The sequence below is a fragment of the Panthera leo genome, chromosome C1 (assembly GCF_018350215.1).
Source record: "Panthera leo isolate Ple1 chromosome C1, P.leo_Ple1_pat1.1, whole genome shotgun sequence".
Classification (NCBI taxonomy): domain Eukaryota; kingdom Metazoa; phylum Chordata; class Mammalia; order Carnivora; family Felidae; genus Panthera; species Panthera leo.
In genome coordinates this window covers 177,144,341-177,172,230 of record NC_056686.1, presented here as the reverse complement: position 1 = coordinate 177,172,230, position 27,890 = coordinate 177,144,341, and the positions used below count along the sequence as shown (strand labels likewise).

At 40.9% G+C, this 27,890-nt stretch overlaps 1 protein-coding gene across 4 annotated transcripts in view; it reads right to left on the bottom strand.

The window, feature by feature from the left end:
• The window catches only part of MYO1B (myosin IB), a 187,910-nt gene that overhangs the window by 62,837 nt on the left and 97,183 nt on the right, over positions 1–27,890 (bottom strand). For all 4 annotated transcript variants that reach the window (XM_042949506.1, XM_042949508.1, XM_042949509.1 and 1 more), the window contains exons 5-8: positions 22,055–22,159; positions 17,819–17,865; positions 12,091–12,154; positions 422–520 (exon numbers count right to left, since the gene is read on the bottom strand). In XM_042949506.1, the coding sequence (XP_042805440.1) occupies positions 422–520; positions 12,091–12,154; positions 17,819–17,865; positions 22,055–22,159 (315 nt within the window). The remainder of the gene's footprint in view (positions 1–421; positions 521–12,090; positions 12,155–17,818; positions 17,866–22,054; positions 22,160–27,890) is intronic.

The window sequence follows — 27,890 nt, the reverse complement described above, 5'->3', positions numbered from 1 at the left end:
ACTTCTGCTCAGGTCATGATCTTGTGATTTAGGAGTTCGAGCCTGGCATCAGGCTCTGTGCTAACAGCTCGGAGCCTGGAGCCTGCTTCAGATTCTGTGTCTCACCCTCTCTCTGCCCCTCCCCTGTTTGCGCTGTCTCTCTCTCTCTCCAAAATAAATAAAACATCAAAACAAAATTATGATCCACCTCCTCCAATATTCAGTTAGCTCTTTGAGTAAACCATCTGAGACCTATGCACAGCATCTGGTGAGACATAGGGACATACAGCAAGCAAATTCTGGGGTAGGATGACAGAAGCAAACATACCACGTTCTTCACTTCAACCACAGTCATAGAAAATTTTGAAGAAAATTAAAAAGAATGCTTTGGAAAATGCTTTGACACTAAAAATTAAATTAAAACACAGAAAAAGGGACTTACTGAGGAGCTCTTCAGAGGCACCAGAGAGCAGCTGATAGAACACGTGGAAGTTTCTTTCACCTCTCGGTTGCTTAACAACTCGAGACTTCTCTAAAAGATCTAAAGAGAAAAGAGTCAAATCATACTATATTATTAATTTGCTTTCAAATCTAGCATGGTTCTTCTTCCCCAACCCCCCCACTTTCTTTTTCATCTTCTGTGTTTAATGAAATAATAACAGAAACTACATTTTCAGTTCTTTCAGGAAGAAGCCTCACTATAACTAAAATTACCAAATTAAACAAACCAGGTTCTTTTCAAACAATAGTAAATATGCAAAATAAGTTCAACAATACATTCAACAAGCTGATTAAAGACAAAACATTTTCCATATTAATATTCTTTTGGTGTTATATGTGATACTTTCTTTGATTCCAGATACTTTTATCAAGTGATGAGATGTCTTACCAAGTTTTCAAACTTTCATGCAAAAATGAAGGAAGGAAGGAAGGAAGGAAGGAAGGAAGGAAAGAAGGAGGGAGGAAGGAGGGAGAGACGGAAAAAAAGCCAACCAACCACAAAAAAGACATTGTGGCAGTACACAAGAGGTGGCAAAGTAAGTACAATGGCAGAAGAGATTCCTGTCTGAAGTCTTGCGTACCACCGACCAGTGATATAACAGGGGCTCTGGATTCTGTAGGCACAAGCCAAATTGAGTTACAAAATTCTGAATCAGTGATCCCATTATTAATTTAGAGAACACACACATTTGATTTCCAGTCAGGCTGAAATCTAAACATTATCAACAAATGAGTGAGAGAGAAAAAACGCGCAAGTTCTCTGGGCATGGTCATTGAACTTCTCAATTTGTATCTCTGGAATCCATATGAGCACGGAAAAAGGAGCCTAGGTAGAATGAAAGATTGTGGATCTGGTAAATGAGAAGTCCTAGGGTGTTTCCCAGACACAGGGTCATTTATAAGAATGAAGAGATGGGTTACAAGGACACATAAAATTAAATTGACTAAAACAAGAACAAAAATATGTAAATTCAAAATTATAGTAACGGGATGCTCCCGAGTTTTCATTTTCATCTCCAGCGCCCATTTGACTTGGATGACTGCCAACACCCTCCCTCAAATCATACATGGAGGATAATGAAGACTTTATATTAAGCAAAACGAAAGAAAATTGAAAATTGAAAAGCATCAGTGAGACAAAATTTAGAAAAGAAGGGGTTGTGTACTACTCATCATCTCTAAGGACTGACTGTTTCAGTTAAGAAGTAAATACTGACGCACAAAGCAGAAGACAGAACAAGCAGATAAGATAAAAATGCAGTTTGCTTGTACCGATCATGTGACCAAGCTCCTATGGGGTTCTAAGAATACAGGCACAGTTTCAGAAGAAAGAATCTACAGAGCATGAGCAGATTCTTCATGGAGAAGCTAATCCTCATAGGAAACTCCTCGAGCCTCAAAGAAAGTAACTCAACTGCATGAAAAATATAAACAAATGCTACGGTTCACTTCATCTGTTCACACACATTTCCTTCAAATCAGCTCACTTACTGCTCACCCACTACGCGCCAGGACTGGGAATGCACCCAGCACCGACTGCAAATATGAAGACGTTCGAGAGCCACACCTGCTCCCGATTTCTCCCAGCACCCAAGCCAACAGCAGCAACTCTTTCCAAGGTGGGATGGCAAGGCCCTTAAGAAAGAGCAGGAGGTGGGGGTGGGGAAGGCAGAATGACCATGTGGGTCAAAGCCCACAACCCCCAGGCTCTTCCCATAGAGTTAAGAATACTGCCATATACCTTGAGAGTACTGGCAGCCTGCTTCCCTCTCATTTCATAGGCGCACCTTACTAAGGATGACAGCTGTTTGATGTCATTTATCTGGTCACATTCTAACAAGCAAATTGTGGTACTTCAAGACATGAAATAATACCCTCAAAGCAAGACAGGGCCACACTGTACAATGGCAATGCATTGCCAGCCTAATGCTTGGCGCTCTTTGCACAAATGCTGACAGGAAATGAAGAGTATAAAACGGCGACAGCTAGAAGATTTAGCAGAGAATAGCCACCAAGTTCAAGAACAATGTGCACAGCGTGGAAAGGAATGTTGGTCTATGTACTTCTTGAACCACACGTGCTGATACGATCAGTGATTACTATCATTTTCAAATATGAAACATACTACAATGTGTGTTTAAAAGGAAAGGTACAAAGGGGAATAGGAAGGGAACTTTCACTGACCTGCTCTGCATTCGTGCTTCTCATTCGTAATCCTATTCAACCCCAAACACCTCCCCTGAGTTGGCTTTATAATCCTTATTTTATATAGAAGAAAATGAGGCTCACATCACACTGTTACTAAGTGACACAGCCAGAATTGAAAGCTTCAGGTGACTAAGATATCACATTTCTGCTGTTTGTAATTTTCCAGCAAAAAGAATGCAAAATCCATAAACACTAGGAAAGGCCATACTTTACATAAAATACATGACTTCACCTAAGCAACTCAGTCACAAAATAAAAAACCTTTTATTACAAAGCAGTTGAAGGTTTTATCACCTAAAATGCTTAGTGTATTACTCCAGAGCTTCCTATTTCTTTATGACTTTTCTCCTAAGTTACAAGCTTCTCGGTAGAAAAGTAATCAGGGAAAAGGTTTGCCCCAAATAATTTGCTGATGTGTAAAACCATTCCCTATTCTACTTTTTTTTTTTTAATTTTTTTTAATGTTTATTTATTTTTGAGACAGAAGAGAGACAAGAGCATGAATGGGGGAGGGGCAGAGAGAGAGGGAGACACAGAATCCGAAACAGGCTCCAGGCTCTGAGCTGTCAGCACAGAGCCCGACGCGGGGCTTGAACTCACGGACCGCGAGATCATGACCTGAGCAGAAGTCGGATGCTTAACCGACTGAGCCACCCAGGCACCCCCCTATTCTACCTTTTTAAAGGCGCATGCACCAACATAATCTAAGAGTATGAAGCCATATCAAATAATCACTCAAAGCACAGAACATAAATTAAATTTGCTATAAAGACTTGCTACCTGACCAAATTAATTTACTGAATGTTCCCCTGAATTAAGTCAAAGCAAACACCGGCTAAGCCTTCCTTTTGGCCTCACATGCTCCTGCCACCACTGATTGAGCCTCTGCTCAGAAGATTTAGTAAAGAACAGTACAGGATATGCCAATATCTAGTGGAGATATCTAGTGGAGAAGACAGTAGGAGTCTCCATGTATTCCAATGCAGATGCATTTCTTTCTCCAAATACAAACTTAAGTTCCCATTAAATCTGATACAAACTTACACTTTAAGGGAATAAATAAATCTATCAAGCCATTCTAAAGGAGAAAACCAACAGACAGGGACACAGGCTCTGGAAGCAGAACTTCCCCACCTACCCCAGCATGGTATTGCCACCTGACTATTACCAGAATGAGCCTGTCATTCAGGGGCTTTCCGAGTCCTGACTAATTACCAGCTAGTCTACGGCAGGGACATGTGCCTGTGCACAGCACAGGCCAGCCTCCCCTCAGTACAAGACATGAAAGAAGTAAAATGTCCGTGTTTTTTGCACCTGCTGGAGAAGGAAGTCTTTTAATTGGCAAAGGAATAGCAGGATAAGTAGTGGTTTGGAAGAAAAGAACATCACATTACTTTAGAACATAACAGATGAAGGATGAGATGGCAAGATTAAATGTATTTTATGTATAGTCTACCTTCCTGAAAAAAAAGAAATGGTTCAAGTCCAAGGCTTAAGGAATCATCAGCTTTTTTGCTAGGAAGGCTAGAATGACAATGAAAGTCCATGATGCACAACACCGACCCACCCCCAGAGATCCTGTGCTCCTCTCCAATTGCTCAGAGATAAATATTATGGATCCAGTGTCTGAGTGGCATTCAGGTTTTTCGAATCCATTTATGCCCCTTCACTGATGCATTTAGCAATACCGATAGGCCTGCGCTCTAAGTAACCAGTGAGTTACAGAGCATGACTGACGGTAGTTTCAGCGGAAAACTCTATGAGCTTAAGTGTGCTCATGGATTAGGGTGTACATTCTAAAGTCAACCTTGTACTTTTCCTGGAAATAGACAACAAAGCCTCCAAGGATGACAATCAGGAAGTTTCACTAGTAACAAATTTTAAAGTCAAAAAGACGGGACAAAGGTCTTCTTACAAATTGCACCGTGAATGCGTGTTACAGGGAGAGCAAATGAGAACGCTCACCATGGGGCTCTCTCTAGCCTGGGGATCACAGGAATCTCCATCCACCCGCAGGCCACAGGTCTTGACACACATGAACCACGTGGCACACCACAGCATGACAATTTTACCCTGACCCCCACGTCCACTGCAGCATTGTAATTTTTAAGAAATCAGCTTAAAGTTTTCTCAAAAATCAGTGTCCTGGAATTATTAAGTCAACACTATAGGTAGCTGGACCCAGTGTATGAGAAGCTATGCAAGGGTTTCTGTGTCTGCATGTGCAAACTGGGCTTTAAAACACCAGGCAAACTTGGCTTATTATCTCTCTAATCAACTACTGTTTTTTATTATAGCATCTGTTTACATACATATAGCACATGTGTATTTTCACAACTGATTTTTTCTAATATAAATTTAATGTTTATCTATTGATTAAAAATTTACTCACATAGGTATATACCTGAATCTAAAACTCCATACCCAACTCTGAAATAAAATTAATGAGATACAGCCCATGATATCTTATTATTAGATATACTATCCTAATTCATTTAGATATATTTGAACAAACACCTGGCTTCTTCTATATTTGTATATAATCTTGTTTCATGGCAAACATACAGTCTTTCTTCAGAGTAAACATATTTTTTTAAATTTTTTTAAGGTTTCATTTATTTACTTTGAGAGAGAATAGGGGAGGGGCAGAGAAAGAGAGAAAGAGAGAGAATCCCAGGTAGGCTCTACACTGTCAGCACAGAGCCCAACGCAGGGCTCAATCTCATGAACCGTGAGAGAATGACCTGAGCTGAAATCAAGAGTCGGGCGCTCAACCGACTGAGCCACCGAAATGCTCCGGTAAAAATATTTTTGTAAAAGAAAAACCGCCACAGTAAAACCGAGAAAAAGAAAAGCATGGATTTTTATACAAAGCCATCCATTACAGGGTAAAAGAATTGCTCTTGGAAATTTGTCTTATTGCTACGGATACTTCACAACCAATGATTGATTATTTCTGTCTTCTTTGGAAGCTCTGAATATTGAAGCACTAAAAAATGCCCAGCCTTGTATTATAAACCAGACAAGGTGTGTCTTAGTTTCTGGCGAATTTCGATCCTAAAGAAGACAGGTTAAAAAGACACTGTTTATTGATGAATATTCACTCGCTGTTGAGAACAGACTCATGCACAGGTAATCTCCACCTCCGCATCAATATTTACATATTCTCAGAAAACAAGGCAGAGCAGAGTTTCCTTTAGGAAGTATTCCAACAGGCAGCTTTGCTCCTAGTCAGCACCTTGTCATCAATAATAGCAAAGGTATGATCCAAAAGGAAAAAGAAAGTTATAAATCCCAAACCATCTAAAAGAGTAAAACTATATTCCATTTCCTACAAATGGCATGGATGTGGATATATATAAACACGTAGACAGCACATAAAAGTGTAAGCCAATTGTATCATAAATTCAAAAAAATATAAAGAACAGGAGTTCAGAGACTGGCTCCGTCCCCCCTCTCCCCTGTGAGTGGGGTCCTTGTTCCCTCCTGCTCTAAGGATGCCTTGTGGAAGGATCTCCTTAGACTAACTCCCTAGCCTCTCTCAGCCTCTTCCTCACTCTTCACCCAGGCAGGAGGAGGGACTTCTCTGAGCAGTGAGGTGTGGAGAGGGATGTGAGCATGCACACACACTTCAGCCTTCTGGTTCCCCCCACTGTGTTCCCATTCAGCTTACTCTGGTAAGTAAGTAAGCTCTACTTACCAGCGCTCGAAGATAAATGGGGCAATGCACACAAGGAGAGGCCAGGGGTTGCTTAACACTGTGATGCCTAAGTCTTGCCAGGCTGCCAGAGGACTACTAGCACACCTGCTTGGGTGAGAAACCAAAAGCCACTTTCTTCAACCTTGCCTCTAACAGTAAGAAAGCTGCATCCTCTCCAAAGTGATTCCTGTGCCTATTTCTCAGGATTCCAAACTGGGTGGGGGAAAGTAGATTGTCTATTAGACCACTACATCAGTTAGTTTTTGCTACATAACAAATTTTCCCCAAACTTAGCAGCTTGAACTAATAATACCATTTATCAGTTCATGAGTCTGAGCATCACCTTCACAGTTCTGGTATGAGCCAGCTTGGCTGATCCCTCCTGGGCTTGTTCATAGGCTGGTGGTCTGCAGGCAGCTGGTTGATCTAAGGTGCCCTCACTCATATGTCTGGTGGTACATTCCACGTGGTCTCTCACCATCCAGCAAACTAGCCCAGGTTCACCCACATGGTGGTAATGAGAGGGTTCCCAAGAGGAGCATGGGAGGACACACTCCAGTAAGGAACCAACTTTCAAGTCTCTGGTTGTGCCGCGTCTACTATTGTTCCATTGACCAAAACAACACTCATGGCCAAACCCTGAGTCACCGAGACAGGGGACTGCTCAAGGGTGTAGACACAAGGTGAGAAATTATTGTAACCATTCCTGAAAAAAATCTATCAGATTGGAGCTTATTAAAACAAAACGGTGACAAATCATTTGACATTCTTCCAATTGAGAAGTGGGACCTACGTGCCTCACCTCTGACTCTGGGCAAGCTTGTGCCTACTTTGACCTAATAAAGTACAGTGGAAGTAACACTGTATGATCTCTCAGACTACTGCAGGATGTTTCCTCTTGGGACACTCTCTCTCAGAACCTAGCCACCTGTGAGAGCCCACACCACACAAGGCCACATGTAGGTGGCTCCAGTCAACAGTCCCAGTTCAGCACATGCTTTGAATCATCCTAGCCGAGGAGCCTGACATGTGACATATGATCAAGCTTCTAGAAGACTCCAACATCCACTCCACATCCACTCATGCAAGTCACACCCAACCAGTTGTCTTCCCAGCTGAAGTCCCACGTATCAGGGAGACAGGCCAACCCTACTGTGCCCTACCTGAATTCTCGATCCCCAGAGTCCAACGGCCTATGACAGGGCCATTGTTTTACACCCTACTAAGTTTGGGGTGGATTAATAAGTGGGCAACAAACTAATTTCAGTATTTGCCTTCCTTCATAATTCACAGGATAGTATTTCTCTCAAGCCAAAAAGAGAAGGCAGTGACAGATGAAGTTTGAATACCAATAATTTTGTTGCCTTTCTGGGATTTAGAAAAAGCCTTTAAAAATGAATAGCATAGAATATTCAGATATATAAAATAAGTCAGCCATAGGGATGTACTGCACAGCCTATCAATTATAGCTAATTATCCTGTACCGCATATTTGCAAGTTGCTAGGAGAGCAGACCTTAAGAGTTCTCATCACCAGGAAAGAAAAGTATCTGTAACGATGTACGGTGGCCAGATGCTAACTAGACTTATTGTGGTGATCATTTAGCAATACTTATTTGAAATCACTATGTTGTACACTGAAACTCACATAATGCTGTACGTCAATTATATCTCAATAAAAAATTGTCTTAAGTATTCCAGATAAAATTACCCAATAAAGCAGGAGCTTTATTTCTTGATAAATCTCTCTATGTCACAGCGATATCACCTGTTATTTCCTGTGCGCTTGCGTTTATTAATTCAAGAAATATATGTTAGGTGTCAGACGCTATTTTGGTTGGTGTCATTCAGCAATGAACCACACAAACTAAGTCTCTGTCCGTATAGGACATATATTTGGCTAGGGGCTAAAGACAACAAGAAAGTAAGTATGTAATAACGAGAAAAAGTAAACATTTACTGAATGTTTACTAGGTGCCAGGCATTGTTAAAAGAGTTCAGATGTTAAAAAATTTACACCTTTTCACAACACTATGAGATCGGGACTCTTACTACCACATTTCAAAGATGAAAAACTGGGAGACACAGAGAAATAAGTAACTTACTGTCTCGTTGTTTAGACATGAGAAACCACATGATAAGAGTTGCTCAAGTAGCCTCATAGATATGCCCCAAATAATGAAGTAGGGAAAGGTAGGACCTGCCTATATTTAACCAATTCCATCTTCAGTTCTGGATTTACTGAGCACCTGCTGTGTGTCAGATATTACACGAGCTCTTCATACACTCCTGTGAACAGGAAAGCCATACCTCCTGTCCTTAAACTATAAGGACAAGTATATATGCACACCTGAAACATAAGGCTTTTTTACAGCATATCTATCAGTGCTATTCTTCTTTTAGGAGATAAAATCCCTCCAGACTTTTCTCACATTTTCTTCACAGTGAAAACTGCCATCAAGTGCCACAGCTATAATAAAGTACCTAGACTATTAATTAAAGCAACAGGTTGCCAGAAGTTTCTAGTTCATAACACTAGGTCCAAAATCTTCAAACACAAATGTATAAATCGTATGACACCTACAAGCATTAACAAAGTAGCAGAAATACTACCTCATAAAATAAGATGTGCTAACTCTGCTTCCACATTTTATCTTCCCTACTGAAGCATGGGTGCCATTTTCTATTTCCATTATGCCCCTTGCCTAACAATAGTAACCTTAGAGATACAGTTGTCAGGCGAGTTCAAGACTTAGGTTTTCAAGCATCCCTCTTCTAGAAAGAGAGAGTAAGTCATGGGGCTTTCTCTTCCACTCACAGGGAGCCCAACTAGCTTGGCTGATCACGTGTCTTCCTCCAGGTATTAAGTACAACCAACGATGATCTACACCGTTACTACACGGCTGCTGGAAGGTGAGGCAAAATAGACTTCCCACAAAATGGCAAATCTTTTCCTCTTTTCTGGACTACAAGAAGCTAACTTTTGGCAGTTTAGAGAGAACAAGAATGAGTTTGCCCATTGCTTTACACCCCTGAAGCCAGGAGACAGCAACTCCCACTGACCACCTATGAGTCAGTGCTCTATGCACATAGGGTGAAATTTCCTGCTCTTAACACGCATGTAGTCCTTTCCTTTCTGAAGCAAAGGGTACTCTAAAATACAGGGTGTTCCCACTACCACAAATTTCCATCTAATTTCATTGTGGGAACAAATGGTAACGAACACCATAAAAAATCCATTCATGAGGATATATTAATCTTAACTGGAGATGAAATGAGTGTTTAATATTTATTCTCCATGGATACTGCAAGAATCAGGGGCAGGAAGACATTTCTGTTTGGAACATACTCTTCAAAATGTAAAACCTAAGTTACTTTCTAATACTTACAACACAATAATCCTTAAATATTTTCCTAGAGTCCTCAAAAGCAATTTTGATTCAGTCATTCCACAATGTTTAGATTATTACCCTCATTTTAAAAATAGGGTATTGTTAAATTAATAACTAGAGTTCATCTGTCTTGTAAAAAGTGCTAAAGATATATAAATATCTTTCAGAATAAAAATTAAGCATTCCTTGAAATGGTGGTCTTCAAACCGGGTCAAATCCTTTTTCCTTCACAGCTATCATGAGCCACCAGACGTTGTGCGGAAAGCTTACAAGGGTGGTCATCAGTGCTTCTGGTTACATCATATATGGTTTGCATGAATACTTTTTGTTTCCATATTTGACATAAAGCCATTTAACCTAAGCAGCCAGTTTCATTTCACATTAAAGATTCTCTTCAAACGTTTCTCTGACAAGTATATATTTTTAAAAATATGGCTTAATCCCAATGTATGGCACACAAAGGGGAAACTAAAATAGAAAATCAAACTATGTAAAAACTACAGAACAGTGGGAACGGGAAGAACCATAGAATTCCTCCACTTCAATCCCACTGTTTCAAAGAGAGGAAGCTCTAGAGGAGGCTGGGTGGCTCAGTCAGTTAAGCGTCCGACTTCAGCTCAGGTCATGATCTCACAGTCCGTGAGTTCGAGCCCCACATCGGGCTCTGTGCTGACAGCTCAGAGCCTGGAGCCTGCTTCGGATTCTGTGTCTCCTCCCTCTCTCTGCCCCTTCACAGCTTGTGCTCTGTCTCTCAAAAATAAACATTTAAAAAACATATCCCTCTGCCACATTAAAAAAAAAAAAAAAAAAAAACCACACACACACACACACACACACACACACACACACACAAAGATAAGGAAACCCTACCCCTAGGTTTCTCTCTGAAATGTGATTTAAAAACTTAAAAACAAAAAATCAGCTACACATTTTCCTCAAATCACTTAAAATGTTAATTTTCAAATGGCATTCCTCTGGTTCGAGTTCACTAGCAAAGATCTCAGGGGCCCCCAGAGGCGTTCTGGGGTTCTGGCTACTCATCTTCTTTACCAGATCAGATCTTGTTTCCTCTATTTCCTATTTGGGGCTCGGCATACAATCTCATTTGAAGGAAGAATGCCACTGCTATAACAAATCTAAAGGGCATTGTTTTGGACACCTGAGTCAATTTATTACCTTTTTTTCTAGTGCAAACTTAGATTTTTTCAATCCCAATAGGTGGTGAGGAGGCCAGCGGTGATGGGAGGTTCAGTGGTGCGGCCTCAAAAACATAGAAGGATTCAAGAGGATAACCAGGCTGTGGTTCCGGGAGGAAGTGCACAAACCCTAAGTTGTCATTTCCTATTTTCCAAATGAAGCAACTACTAAATCAATACGAGCAGAAATATGAGGGCAGTGCTGTACGTACTGCAGGTTCAAAGTCACTGGAGAAGGGGCCATATTTACAACAATCACGCCCACTTTAGAAAACTCTGGACCTGGGGCTGTTCATTTTTTCACCTTTGACAAGGACATTTCACTTCCATAATCACTAATCATGACTAAGGGAGGCTAATAAATCTGTAGTTTTTCCTACCAGGTTTATTACATGTTAATTATCTAATTACACCAAGACAAACAAAATTTCCCACAATAAAATCTGAAGTACAGGTCCACTCATTTTATTGAAGAAATGTTACCCAAAAAGTTACTAAAAAGTTATTAAATTAAAAAAACTGTATTTTATTTTTTTTAACTGTTTATTTATTTATTTTGAGAGCAGAGAAAGAGAATGCTAGTGGGAGAGGGGCGGGGGGTGGGGGTGGGGGAGAGAATCCCAAGCAGGCTCCAGGCACACAGCACAGAGCCTGACAAGGGGCTTGAACTCACTAACTGTGAGATCTTGACCTGAGCTGAAATCAAGAATCAGATGCTTAGCTGACTGAGCCACCCAGGTGCCGCATATTTATATTCTATTTTTAATCATGAAATAATTTTGTTAAAGAAATGAACCATCGCAGGATCCTTTTTGTTAAATAATTAACTTAAAGACCTAAAGAATCTAAAATACGGTTGGACTAATTCTTATTTCTTTAGCAAACTTTTAAAGATTTTCAAAGACAAAGACTTTAAGTGGTCTTTAAAAAAGATTTAGACATGCTAAAACAATCTGAAATCACAGTCTAACATAACACATAGTCTGAAACACATTGTCTAAGAAAAAGAAATCGTATTCTTATATCTATCTCTTAAAGACTCAAGTATCTAAAATATTCTAATATATGTTTTGCTATTCTGAACTTCTTTGAAAGGATTCAAGTAAAATACTCACAGTTACTTATCACTCCTCCCAGTGGATCGCCTTTAAAATCAAATTCAATGTCCATATATTTGCCCTGCCAAAGAAAGACTTTGTGAGTTTCAAGTTGACCTCAAAATATTCAGTCAGCACATCTTCTCAGAAAATAGCATACTAAGCCCTTTATACATTTGTTTAAATGTAATTAACAGACAATTTATGTAACCATGAGGCTAACAATATGCCTCCATAAATAATTCATACTAAATACCCCATTAGCTCAAAGCTAACATATCATGTTGCTAATTTAAGAATAGATCTTCTTAGGCAACATGTGACTTTTCCATTTCAGATACGTGTTTCAAATCTCTGAAGTGTGTGTGTATATTCAATTCAAGAATAAAAACTGGGGAAAGGCAGTACTCCTTGTATATGCACTAGTCGGGAATATAAATTATTTCACTTTTATAAGCAAAATGGTTTTAAGCTATGGCTAAGAAACTCCCAAGCATACTGGATAGTGGATAAAATGGAACACATAAAATACTGTTTTTATATCTACTCAAATGAAATGCATGATTATATGGTGTGGCCAATCCAGAATCAAAGACTGATCATTATTACTCTCTTTGGTTTTTGATCTAGATTATACAGCAATATATATATCCCAGGTTCCTATTACATTTTATAGATGGTATTTTAAACACACAGAAACACACATGGAGTTTCATACTATGATTTTTAAAGAACTGGTCTATAACTATCTAGTTAAAGAGTAACAAGTATAACAGAGTAACCCGGACAGCTGTTTTTTGTTTGGAAAAGGGATTGTTGATCTAATAAGTGGTCCTTTTGTTTCATGTTCTACTTTAGTAATAGTCACATAGATGGCTTGTAAATAATTCTCCCAAAGAATTACCACTTTAACTCCTTCTGTTTTCAAAATCATAGTAAGGGGGAAGAAACATGATCACATGGCACTCAGTCAACAATGCAATCTGTGACTTTTTATTAGCTTATATATGCTCCCTCGCCCTTTTCTTTCTTCATTGTCAAGGGTCACCTGTCCTAAGTCTTCTCTTATTCATTAAGCAAATGCCTATTAAGCATTTCCTAGATACTAACATAGACACAAGGAAAAAAGTGAGCACAGTTCCCACCCTCAAGGAACTTACAGCCTGAGGGGAATTGAGGTAGGTAACGAGGAGATTTCTGTGTCTGGAGATAGATCCTACGGTGGGTCAGGGACACAAAGAAAGGGGGATGAATGGTGAAGTCGACCCTAGCTTAAATGCTAAGTATCAGGGTTAAGTAAGGCAGCAAGGAGGCGAGAGAGCAGGAAGGAGCAGGAAGGAGCAGGCATAAGAATCAGTATCCATGGACACCTGGGTGGCTCAGTTGGTTAAGCATCTGACTTCGGCTCAGGTCATGATCTCACAGCTAGTGAGTTTGAGTCCTGCATCGGGCTCTGTGCTGACAGCTCTGAGCCTGGAGTCTGCTATGGATTCTATGTCTCCCCTTCTCTCTGACCCCATCTCACTCGTGCTCTATCTCTCTCTCTCAAAAATAAATAAACATTAAAAAAAAAAAAAAAAAAGAATCGGCATCCATGATGATGGTGAGGGACGCTGGAGCATATCATGGCATCAGAACATTCACCTGACAGCAAAGTCCTGTCAATAAACATTCCTAAACAGGGAAGTCATGATCAGACCTGCCTATTTGCAAGATCACCCTAGATAATGTGGAATGGACTGAAAGGAACAAAACCAGACAGAGCTGATAGGAAGTTACAGTAGTCATGGGAGAAATGTTGGTGACTTTCAGCAGCAGTAGCGATAAAGGGAAGATTAAATAGAGTTGAGAGTCACAATGACGGATCCCGGTTGGACATACGAGGTTAACACAAGACAGGGGCAATGATTAAAAAGTCCAGGAATGTGGCCCAGGCAACTTAGTGATCAGTTATGCCCTCCATGATGGCAGCAGACACAAAGGAAGGGAGAAACCATAACTTCATAGGAGAGTCAGAGGCTGACCATATGAGAGGGGGTGATTTTGATGGAGGGTGGTTCCTAGACACAGGAAGTGACCAGATCTAGAGCACAGGTGGAGGGATTAGTGCAAGACAGGAGTTGAGAATCTCCCAGTGTGACAGGAGGGTATCTATGTAGATACAGGGCCAGATGAGGCACCAAAGCTGAGGACTTGGATGAGGAGGAAGAGGAAGACGATGATGATAATGATTTCCATGAAGTAAGCATAACACCATCAGAGTAAAGGATAGGAGGTTTGAAGACAGTAGACTAAACACTGCAGAGCATGGAAAAGGAAGCTGACCAGGAATAAACTAATGGGCAGCACAGAGAATTCAGATGATCTTGGAATGGCATTCTTCCCATGAGCATGTCATGAGTCTACTCAGAGAAAACCAATTACTTCCCACTGCCTAGAAAATAAAGTCCAAGACCTGAACCTGAAACTCCAAGCCCTCCAATTGAGGCCCCGACCCATCCTTCCAGGCCTTTGGCCCCCAGCTCCCTTCACCGATCCCCTCATCCAGCCACTAACTCGGACAAGTGCAGATCCTCTCTGGTCTCTCCCCTCAGCTTCCCCATACTGTGCCGCCAGCTCTTCCTGCTTTCTACTCAATTTTGGCACATTTCAATCTTACGGGCCCACTAAGAACTGTCCCCTGCCCCAGACTCCTCCAGCTTCTCAATTCTGAACTTCCATAAAATGCAACCTGTACCTTTCATGGGAAACTTACTATTTTATGTGTTGTGTTATAAACACAATACGTTTAGACATGTTCATTCTTTCGGACTAAGTCTATAAGCTTCTTAAAAATAGGTATTTATTCATCAATGATTTCTGAGTGTCTACTATGGCGCCAGGCACTGTGGGGCCACCACCGTGAATACGAAGGCTGGAGTACTTGCTCCCATGGCCCCTACTCTCTAAGGTCCATGATCAGAGAGAAACCGAGAAAGTGAATACAGTAATTCCAGAGACGGGGCGCCTGGGTGGCTCAGTTGGTTAAGCATCTGACTTTGGCTCAGGTCATGATCTCGCGGTTTGTGAGTTCAAGCCCCGCATCGGGCTCTGTGCTGACAGCTCAGATTCTGTGTCTCCCTCTCTCTCTGCCCCTCCCCTGCTCATGCTCTGTCTCTCTCTGTCTCTCAATAATAAATAAGCGTTAAAAAAAAAATAATTCCAGAGACTAATTAATGCCCGAAAAAAACAAAAACAGGATGAAGTCAGAATCTATAAAAAGCATCATGGAAGTGACACTTGAGGTGAGATCGAAATGATACAAGATGGCAGCTGTGTAATGATCTGGGTACAAGCACATCATGCAGACGGACCAGCAAGTGCAAAGATCTAAGCAAGAAGGCGCTCAGCACTCCAGACAGTCACAAGGGCCTGTGCCACCGAGGCTGGGCATGCAAGGGCAGGGTGGAGCAAGCCCTGGCTGATGTAGGCAGCCATGGGAAGCTCCTGGAGGAGCCTGTACTGCATTCCGGGTCCAAGAGGAAGCCACTGAGGTCTTTCAGCAGGGAAGTGATGAGGCTTAAGTTTATAAAGGTCACTCTGGATGCCAACAGGGAAAGGTCTGAAGGCTCCAAGAGGAGATACAGGGAGACCTATGCTTAACTGTGTTTAAAAAAACAACAGAGGTTTCAAACAAATGGATATGTTGCATGGGTTTTTCTATCCTTACGGAATGAGAGGTTTGGTAATGGAATTTTCCTGACCCTGTGGATTCTCTCCTCTTAGTGCCCAGCTTGGCTCTCTACAGATAGTAGACACTCAACTATTACTCCTCTTCCCTCCTCTGAAATCCTTGGTTGGGAAGAGTGATTCTCTTTTCAAAAACGCTGGGTCACTTTCTTAGTAGAAGTTCAATCTATCCAACTAGAGGCACTTGGGTGGGGCGCACTGAGAAGCACTCCACTATGGCAGCTACGACAAGCATGCATAAGTACACGACCTCGGCTTCTATCACACTGCTCAGGGAAGAGAGCAAGAAGTTCATTCTAGGTTGACCCATTAAACACGGTCAAAGGAAACGCAATTCCCTTGGAGTATAAATGTATAATACATAAGCCACAGTTATATAGAGTAGGGACTTGAAATATAGCAGAGTCCTACTATCCAATCATAACATGGAGTTCAGTATATTACTGGTCAAGTCACAGGCTACAAAGCAGAGAAATTACTAAAAACTGGGCATGAAATGATTTAGCCTATAATCAAGTATTAATCTCATATCCTAATACCCATATTATAATAGGATTTTTCTGAAGTTACTTATTAAGCCAAATCACCTGCCAAGTCTTTTGCTCGATTTCAAACATCACAAAGTAGTAATGACACTTTAAGCAATATAGTTTTCTGCATTTTTATGGTCTGAAACTAAATATGTTTAGAAATCTTTTAAAAATGTATATGTGTAATTTGCAAACAGCAAAAATAAAGCCTCCATAAGGGAGCTTGATTTATTGGAATTACTTCTATCTGCCCACACTTTGCTTCTAACTCTATTTATATAAAGAGATTAGCCATGTTACCACAACAGGAGAAGGCCCAGCTCCAATCAGTTTTAGCAACGTAAGGGGGCTAATCCAACGGAAAAAATTCTCGGCACTAGAATTGGGAACCACAGCCTTCCACTTTCCGAACTATCAAAACTACCTCTGCCTGAGGTCACTGTCTTGCCTTAAGCACTGGGGAACCAGAAAAAAGCAAAAAGGAGGCTAAAAGTAGTGGGGGAGAAAGGGCAGGAAGAGTCTCCGACAGAGAGGCACAAAAACCATCCCAAATGGTCCCATGTATATGAGAAGAGAGCTTATAAAGTAGATGACCTTTTATTATAAAATGGATACGGTTGGCTAAACTATAGAAAAAGGGGGCCAATTTAAAAATGTCACCATCACACTCAACATGTATCTCCCAGCTGCCACCAGGCAGTGCCTGTGTCCCCATAACGACCAAACACAGGACAGCACGTGTACAGCTGGAGAGACCCCAGCGGGCCGCGGTGCATAGTACGTGCTGCAGAGTGCTGGGGCGTGAGGCCAGGAAGGCTTGTATTCCTGGAATTAGCATTTCCCGCCTCAGCCAAAGCCAAAACATCCATTAGCGGCAGTTTTGACCATCCAGTCCCCCTCCCCATCCCCTGCCGTTGGTCGTCAAACCTAATGACCTTCCTTCTATAAAGTTCTAGTACGCCCTTCCATCCTCTTCAGTCCCTTGAATAAAGGACAAAAGCTGTAGAGTATACAAGCTTGACACCCAGTTTATCCTTCCTTCTACTTCATTTAATCTGATTCTTAATGGTGATTTCTAAATACCAAAGTTCAGGTAAGTAAAGAGTTATTCTGAATAGCCTCATTTAGGGGCGCCTGGCTGGCTCAGTCAGTAGACCGTGCGACTCTTGATCTTAGGGTCGTGAGTTCGAGCCCCACATTGGCACAGAGCCTCCTTAAAATAAATAAATAGCCTCATTTAAATTGCCCACGGGGTTGTATGATAGAAGACAAAGAAAATATGAAAGAAATAGCTGTCATCCAAAAAGAATTAAAAAGAAAAACCCCAGAAGGCAAAAATAGGCCTTATAGAGCTTTCTATGTCTCAATAGCAATGGTGTTCTCATTTTTCAAATGTGTATAAGAAGAAACACTAAACATCTACTGGTTGTTTAAACATACATGACCTAAATATTAGTGTTAACACTTATGCTTATACAAATACTTACAAATCTAGAGGAGTTGTCATTCCTTACAGTCTTGGCATTTCCAAAAGCTAGTAAGAAAGAAACAGATGCGTGGGTAAAATTGACAGAAAAATAATTTCAAGCAGCAGTTTAAAGCAAATGGAATATTTGACAGCTATAAATCCTAGAAAATACAACTTGTAGCCATGACATTTCCGTCCAAACTTCCCATAGAAACATACTTAACAGAAGTCTTAAGAAGTTGCTAACGCGTCAAAAAAAAAAAAAAAAGATTCAAAAAAAAGAAGTTGTTATATCTACCATCCCTTATCATAAGTTCACAGAAAAAAGAGAGTCATTTCTCTGATTCATGGAATTTTTTCAAATATTACTATAACCGTAATCCTGTATAATTCAATACCTTTACCGCTTTGAGAGCAGTCAATTGAGTGGCTGGCAAAAATGGCTTGTATTCTCTTCCACTATTTTCATCGGTGAATAAGGTTATTTCAGAGACATCTACGTAATATTATCAAAGGTTCTGGGGAACTTGATGAGGTTCCCAGATGGAAAAAAAGCACAATAAACTTGAATTTTCATTAATTTTAAAACAAATCTATTTCAATGTGATTACATATATAACTGTGAAACACAGAAAGAGTAAGAGATTTGGAAACTAACATCATTTCCAATAGGCTAAAAATGCTACATAGTTTCATTAGTCCACATCCATCAGACCTAAGTAAAACTTTCCAGAAAAGAAAAAACACCAAACTGGCCTATAACGCAGAATCCAAGTCTGTTCCAACATTAGCTGCTGTGTGGAGCCCAACCTCCCATAGGGGTCCCTTTTAAGAAAATGAAGGCACATAAGTGTAAGAACCACAGGCTGATGCCACTCAGGCACAGAATGATCCTGTTCAATACCTCTGGCTCATAGTGTCATAAGGAGAAAGGGGTGTTTCACCAAGCTTGCGCACAAGGGAGGGGCAAATTAATCTGAGGATGACATGGGATAAATATAAGGTGTAAGAGCAGAGGGATCCCACTTTGATGCTCTGGAAGCCCAGCAGTATACCTCAAACCTCAACGTGCAAACAGGCACCTGCGGATCCTGTTAAGTGGGCCTGGAGGTAGGCATGAAATTCTGCATTTCTACCATTACTACCCCCGCTCCCACCCCCACCCCCAGGCTATTACTAGGATCCATGGGCCCACTGCAGCTAGCAAGGACTGAAGAGCACACAGTGAGATGGCAACCCGAAACAAATCTTTGGATTAAGAGGCCAGGCATCAAATCCCTGGAAACGCCCCCATAAGTGCATTAAATTAAAGGGAGGGAAGAAAAGAGTAACAAGAGCTCAAATGATTACTAAGAGTTAAAAGCTGATCCAAGTTTTGAAAGCAGTCACATGATCTAGGTGCAGACCTGTGTTTAAGGTTGAAGTTCATTTGGGGGCGCCTGGGTGGCTCAGTCAGTTAAGCGTCCGACTTCAGCTTGGATCATGATCTCACGATTCACAAGTTCGAGCTCTGCATCAGCTCTATGTTGACAGCCCGGAGACTGCTTCGGATTCTTTGTCTCCCTCTCTCTCTCTCTCTCTCTCTCTGCCCCTCCCCCACTCATTCTGGCTCTCTCTCTCTCTCTCTCTCTCAAAAATAAACATTTAAAAAAATAATAAAGTCGAAGTTCACTTGGGATATTCAGTAACCAAACCTGATGAGTTCTATTTCATGTTAGCTGGCTTTTTCAGGTTTTTGATTTTTTAAAAATAGTTGGTTCCTGCTCACTTAAGACAAAATGTACAAAGTCAACACAGGGAAAGTTCTTTGTATCAGAGATTCTGCTTGGGGCGGGAACCGCCTGGCAGGTCCCAGATGCCAAGTTCTCTCTTCAGTAGAAAATAAGCTGAGATGCTCTACTGAGCGGGGAAACCTGCACACAGGAAATACTCCAAAGAGGATGCTAACTGAAGAGAATCGCATCATTATCCATGTCTACCACCAGCTGAGAGGCATTCATAAATGCAACCTTGAAAATGCAGAGCGCTGCTCTAGTTGTCATGAAGACCATGACATCGTTCATGTTTGCACAGGCTGGTCTTCCTGGTGGGTGTGAACATGTAGGCCTGCCAACTTAACTAACTTGCATAGCCCAAAGTCCAACTTGAGATGCTGATGTATAAAGGACAGTTTATTGTGGTCTGAAGGTCAAGGGCAAGTGAAGGAATTGCTTCAAAAAAACTTTATTCAGGGCGCCATTTGCACACCATAAAACCATCTTTTCATCAAACAAATCTGAGCTGCACACACAGCGCTAAACACTAAGGTCTTTTATTGTGAGCCACAGGATCAAAAACAAGTGTTTCATTATAGAACACTTGAGACACATTCCTCAATTGTTTTTTTAAGTTCATTGTTTGAAATGTTCATTTACAGTAGCAGTTCCAGTTAAAAAGTAAAGCATTCCCATAAAAGATAATACATGCCCACAGCAGACATTTCTTCCATTTCCTGCACTGGGGCCTAGTTCCAAATACCATCAAATAAAGAGTCAGATTCTAATCACAGATGCAAGCTAGAGTATTCCACAGTGCTTCTCCTTTATATCACAGCATTCTTAAAGTAAACAAATACAGAAATACATGTATATCACTCTCACTTAAAAGCAAAAGACAAAGTAAACAGAAAGCCAAATAAAATGAAGATAACAGCACTTTCTATAATAGCTTCTTTATTCATTAAGGTACTGACGAGGAAGAAAGGTCAGTGACAATGGAATAGATATTTCAGCCTTTGCTTTTCACAGGCTAAAGCATTTTCAGTAGTCTTATTTCACTTTCTGCAGGGATAAAGATGCCTGGTATCTCCTTGGAATAAAGCAGGAAGGAGAGGCTGGGTCTAGGAAATAAAGACAACAGGCAAGGTTCTGTCCCTCCACTCTGGGGAGGGGGTATCCGACTCACCCCAAAGCAGCTCTGCTTTAATCCCTGTTAAGCCTTGACCCTCCATGACTTTGAACAAAGAGTCGAGCCAACCTACTCTTCTAGACCAAAGATTTTAACCAGGCATGGTTCTGACCCTTCCCTGCCAGGTGACATTTAGTAATGTCTGGAGACATTTTCAATGGCAATGACTGGGGGCAGAGGTGATCCTGGCACCTAGTGGGTAGAGGCCAGGGATGCGGCTAAATGTCTTCCAGTGAATGCACAGGACAGCATTCCGTAGTAGAGACTGATCCAGTCCCAAATGAGGTTGAGAAACAACCCATTCTATCCCAAAAACTGTATTAAGTGATAACAAAGACATGCTTACAATATAAAGCAACATTAAGGGCTTGCCATCAATAGGGAAAGACTGATTTATTGTTTCCAAAGCAAAGAATGGTTTATACCTATGTTTTATGCCAACTTCCATGGCATTAGGGGCTCACCTCTGGCTTTTTCTGATGGTTGCATGAGCTAAATGTATGTATATTTTTATGTTGAAGCCCTAACCCTCAATGTGAATGTATTTGGAGCTGGGGCCTTTGGAAAGTATTTAGGGTTAGATGAGGTCAAGAGCCAGCCAGGGTCCCTGCCCCCAACCACCACACACAAGGAAAAGGTTATGTGAGCACAGAACAAGATGGTGGCCACCTGTAAGCCAAGCGGCCTACTTTTGCCAGCACCTTGATCTTGGACTTCTGAGCTTCCTGAAGTCCAGAAATAAATTCCTGTCATTTAAGCCACCCAGCCTTTGTTATTTTGTTATGGCAGCCCAACCTGACTAACACAGATGGCCAACCATAGAATCTGAACTCTAAAGTCAGGTTTAGACTTTCTGTGACCCTCAAAAAAAAACTATTCTTTAGCTGTTTCTCTGGCACAGTCTTTCTAACAAAAGAAACAAGCGTTCACGTATGCTATCCTGAATGATAAAATAGCACTGTGCTCACGCTGCTCTTTTTCACCAAGTTTTTCCTAGCCATCAAATCAAATGCAAACATCAGTTGATTATTTTTAGGCAAAGTCAAAGTGAGTCAAATAAAAATTGAAACGGAAAAAAGTGACTGTAAGTGGAAAAGCTCCTTTGGGATGAGTGAACGGTTTCCTCCTGGAAGCACCTGAAGGCAAGAGTTCTTAGGACACAGCTCACTTGCTTGGCAGGTCAGGGCCTGAATCTCTTCCTTCCTCTTCCCCTGCAGCCCACCTCCCAGCCCACCAGGTACCTGAAGGGCCCTGCAGGCTGGATCTACTGTTCAAGTCACACTGACCCAGTGTACACAGGAAATCCTACCTTCCAGGACTGGATTGGACTGTAAAAGCTGTTCTTTGACTTGGTTCACTTCTGCTCCTTTTCCACAAACTGCTGCTACGTAGGACATAACAAGCTTGCTGGCCTCTGTGAATGAAACAAACCATATTTGTAAATTAAGCAGAAATCTGTAAAAAAAATTTTTGGAGGAAGGAAATTGGGGGTAGAAGACCCACTAATAATGTGTCAGAATGTCTTTATACCTGGAAGTAAATAATGTTTTGGAAATATTTTAAAATATGGGTGCTTTTCACCGGTCAGAAGGACTAAAATTAGTAACACAGGAAACAACAGGTGCTGGCGAGGATGCGGAGAAAGGAACCCTCTTACACTGTCGGTGGGAATGCAAACTGGTGCAGCCACTCTGGAAAACAGTATGGAGGTTCCTCAAAAAGATAAAAATAGAACTATCCTATGATCCAACTGCACTACTAGGAATTTACGCAAAGGATATAAAAATATTGATTCGGAGGGATACAGGAACCCTGACGTTTATAGCAAATATCAACAAGAGCCAAATTATGGAAAGAGCCCAAATGTCCATTAACTGATGAATGAATATACATTCAGCTATAAAAAAGAATGAGATCTTGCCATCTGCAACAACATGGATGGAGCTAGAGAGTATAATGCTAAGTGAAATAAGTCAGAGAATGACAAACACCACATGATTTCACTCATATGTGGAATTTAAGAAACAAAGCAAATGATCATAGGGGGAAATAAGAGAGAGGAAAACCAAGAAACAGACTTTTAACTATAGATAAAAAAATGTTGGTTACCAGAGGGGAGGCTGGGGGATGGGTAAAATGGGTGATGGGGATTAAGGAGGGCACATGCTGTGATGAGCACGGGGTATTGTATGGAAATGCTGAATCCTTGTACTGTACTCCTGAAACTAACATTACACTGTATGTTAACACTGATTTTAAATAAAAACAAAAAATGTAAAAACTAAAAAATAATAAAACATTTGTGCTTTCTATTCAATGACATGTCATTGATTCAGATATAATAGGAACTGTGCTTAAAGGTTATCACCAGGAAGAAGAAAATTTTGCTGAGTAATACAGCCAACAACATGTCAGAACTATCTTCTCAAAGCAATCATTTATACACGATGACTCTATCATACACAGTAATTCAACTCAAAAATAACTTGGTAGCTTTACAAAAGTATTTTTTTTTAACGTTTATTTATTTTTGAGAGAAAGAGAGCATGAGGGGGAGAGGGACAGAGAGAGAGGGAGACACAGAATCAGAAGCAGGCTCCAGGCTCTGAGGTGTCAGCACAAAGCCCGATGTGGGGCTCAAATTCATGAGCTGTGAGATCATGACCTGAGCTGAAGTCGGACGCTCAACCAACTGAGCCACCCAGGCGCCCCACAAAAGTATTTTCAAAGTTTAAAAGAACTGTTCTCCCCCAAAATATTTCCAAATCCGACTGGTCTGCTCACAACTAGACTAAATTAATGACTCTTCAACTCGGTTAAAACACTAACCAGCTAGGGGCGCCTGGATGGCTCAGTTCATTAAGAGTCCGACTCTTGGTTTCAGCTCAGGTCAGGACCTCGCAGTTCATGGGATCAAGCCCCGTGTCAGGCTCTGCACTGACAGTGTGGAGACTACTTAGGATTCTCTCTCTGCCCCTCTCCCATTCATGCTCCCTCTCTCCCTTAAAAATAAATAAATAAGCATTAAAAAACAAAAACCCTAAGCAGCTAATGTAAGGATTTGATAACAAGAAAGATAGCTTTTTCAGGGCACAGTTGTATTCATAGATTTCACTCGTAACTATGAAAGGTAAACCGCTAAAAGAAGCTGGCTACCTGAGGCACACGAAGGTTTCTTAGCTCAAAGGAGGACAAGATTTGTTTTCGGTGATTTTATTCTTTGGTGTCTACCTATCAGCCTGTGGGCCCTCCCAGCATCTGCCTCCCAGAACCTGATCTTTTAATACTGTGTGCCAAGGAACATTAATAGATATTCAGGGGAAATGAGGTCCAAAGTCAACTGAATTTAGAGTCACAGTGAATTAGAGGAAGTGAAATGGGTTTCTTTTTAAAGGGTTTATCAGAGGATCATGTGCATTGTGGAATTCTGGAGAAGGATCTTGAATGCTACGTTTTCCAAACTGGTTTACCATGGAATCTGTTTCTCACTGAGCTGTCCTCATTCTGATTTTCCATACCAAGGTCTGGGAACAGCTCAACTATTAATTGTCAGCAGAATTCAACACACACCCTCATTTGGGCAGTTGAGGTTAGAAGACCAGTCGCCCAAATCTTGCTTTCTCTGAAGTCTGTGCACTGGTGCCACTGTCCAAGAGCTGGAAGCCTTCCTCAGGTGTGAGTGACGATACCTGTGCCCTCAGGTGTGTAAGGGGGCAAATGTCAACACTGTCATTTCTCACACTATGACAGGCAGGTGGCTTCCAGTCCCACTCCCCACCACGAGGTAATAAATGAACAAGTGGAATGCCACCTTGAGCACATTGCCAACACTTGCTTTAGGGTTTTAGAGCAACCCAAAAGCACTGACTAACAGAGCCACTGAGCACGAAGAATCTACGCAGATCACACAAAGCTCTCAAGGCCTAAGGTGACTGCTCACAAAGTACGAGCAAGTAGGGTTGTAGGAAAGTTAAAGGATCTCGTGGAGCCCTGAGAAATGACATGGGAGGCTGGGGACTTCTGCGATGGTCGGAGTTAAGTCTTCCTCCAATTTGCTTTCTGGGTAAAGAAAATGGGTCCAAATAGATTCTCCACTGGTCTGTGATGACTGATTTCTGTTGCCTCCTTTTAGGGACTGTAACCAAGAAACGCCAGTCTCTTCATCTTTGTGATTACCTTCCTCCAAAGGGCAGGGTCCCTTCCTTCACACACTGTCCACTGTGTAAAGTTCCCAAACCACATTTCCCACTGTTCTTGGGGTTTAAGTCTCTAAAAGCTGGGGAATTATACATGGACAATGGGTTTATATGTTATCACATGTCCTCTGACTTCTGGTGCCACAATTCCCTCCGCCCATCAGTCCAAACTAGAACTCTTTTTCTGGTCCCATCAGGGGATTTTCTTTCTAGACTCTCTGGCTTTCAAGTTCAAGTGACGCTGCCCTCCCAATAAATTCCTGACATCCAGTGCCGACAGGTCTCCAACTCGGGGCCACCTCTCCTGATTTGCCCACGTGTCCCAGCTCTGTACTGGCCTTTGAAGCAACTCACCTCCAGGCTTGCTTTCTCATCATTCTGCTTTCTCAGTGTTACCTTCATTCCCCATACTCACCTACACCCTCACATAGGTTACTATATTCTTTCTTGGCAAGAATTTCTGGCCTTTCGACTTAGTATACTATTAGAAGACTAAAAACATTCACAGGCACAAAACCTGTCTCAGATAGTGGCAACTACACTTAGACACACACACATACATAAACATATTTTAGGTGAAAAGGTAAGTTTCCTTTTAGGTAAACTGACAATAAATATCAGAAGTCAGGCTAAGCTGTTTTGCTTATTCCAATGATTATGGACCTCATTGCAGCCAAACCTCAAACTTCAGATACATGACCACACCAAATTCTCTAGAAATCCTGTTCTGGTCCAGGATGGACTCTAAGGAACAAAATGCTGGATGGGGAGGGGAGGGTGGGAATCAACCAAGAATCAAATCTGTCTGGTGGCTGTTGTAATTGACTTGGCCTCTCAGAGAATTTTTAACGGCTAGTATGAAACAGAATCAAGTTTTCTCAGAGTCAAATCTGTTAAAAAACGGTACAAGATGTAGATCTTTCGGAATCTGAATTGGACTTACATTACCTAGCTGTTGAATTGCATATAAACTCACAATATCTACTGAGATACAAAGATGAGTTAACTTCACTGAAATTAGGAATTACCTTTACTGACTCTATGTAAGTAATTCAAATACAATTTTTAAATACTGTTCAAGGATACTTATTCCTAAATTGTTAAAAAAAAGTTTGTACATTCAATTCTTCACTATCTTCAGGAAATCTAATACTGGGCTTATTTTAATAATTCATTTCTGGAAGCCAGGATTAAGAGTAGTTTTCTTTAAACAGTATCATGATCTCACAGAGACAACACTTATAATTTCTTTTCCTGACATAATACTTGCTCTTTAACTTAAGTAGTTCATGAGCTACTCACTACTTTAGAGAATTAAGTAGAACAGTAAGGAGAAGTTGCAAGCTCCAACATCATGTAGAAGACTGTTCTCATAATATTTCACCATGCTGGAAACAGGAAATAAGAGTCATCTCATGAAGCTTTCTGCTTCATTTCCCTTTGGCCCCTCTGTGCTAAAGTTCAAATAAATTTATATCTTCATTCACGTAGATATTTATCCAAATCAAAACTTGCTGCAATAGCCTCTATGAATGAAATAGATTTCTAAGAATCAAGAATTATCATCTTCTGCATTTCAAAGTCTAGTTTTTGAGTTACGTTGACTGTTAACGGAAACCAACTAACCATGACCTTGGCAATCACAGCATAAAATTATAAGCATTTTCCAAAGAAACACAGACTGTGGATACTTTAATCCAGTAATCATACTAACAACAATGCCTTTCATGTATACTGTAAAAATATAAAATGATTCTATTTGAGACAAAAAGGTATATTCTTCACGTATACTCAAAATTCTAAAAGCACTGCTATTTTAGCCCTGAGTACACTGGCATTTAAAACTGGCAAAACATAACAGCATTTGCTTAGAATCAATTCTCAGCTCATCATTTTCTTTCACTCATATATAAATTTATGTACATATATATGTTTGAATGTAACTTGAACCCTAAAATTCATCAACAGTCAGACAAACAAAATACTGAGTCTTCAAAGTAAAAATTTCTTCTCACCAGAAAATGGTAGAACATCTAGGGCTTAATAGACACTCTGCACTAATGGGAAAATGGCCTACAACATTTTGATCCAGATCAAAATTCATTTCGACAAACAATGTAAAGGGGTTACAGAAGACAGTTTATGATTCTGGGCATTTTAAATTCCTGATAAGAAACACATGATAACTAATTTACCTCGGTATTCTCTGGTACCTTGCAAAAGGTTGTGAACAATATATATTATATGTTATTAGGCAATTATTACATAATAATTATATAGTAATATTTTTATGAACAAAAGCATCGTGAAGTAGCAGTAGGTGAATGAGAAGGGAAACACAAACATTTCAATGAAAGACATTTGCACCAAAACATCAAAACCGGGGCATGTTCACAGCAAGCTCCCGTGGACTCAGTCACTGTATCATGAAAAAAAAAAGTATGGGGGCACCTGGTTGGCTCAGTCGGTTAAGCCTCTGACTTCAGCTCAGGTCATGATCTCACGGCTTGTGAGTTCAAGCCCCACGTTGCGCTCTGTGCTGACAGCTCAGAGTCTGAAGTCTGCTTTGGATTCTGTGTGTGTGTCTCTCTCTCTGTTCCTCCCCCACTTGCACTCCGTCTCTCTCTCTCTCTCTCTCTCTCTCTCTCTCTCTCTCTCTCTCTCAAAAATAAATAAAGATTATGGGGCACCTGGGTGGCTCAGTTGGCTAAGCATCTGACTTCGGCTCAGGTCATGATCTCACGGCTTGTGAGTTCGACCCCCGTGTCAGGCTCTGTGCCGAAAGCTCAGAGCCTGGAGCCTGTTTCAGATTCTGTGTCCCCCTCTCTCTCTACCCTCCCCCATTCACGCTCTGTCTCTCTCTCTCAAAAATAAATAAACATTAAAAACTATTTTTTCTAAGGTATGAATATAAGCAAGGCTTATTCTGGGTTTTCTTCCCAGAATTTC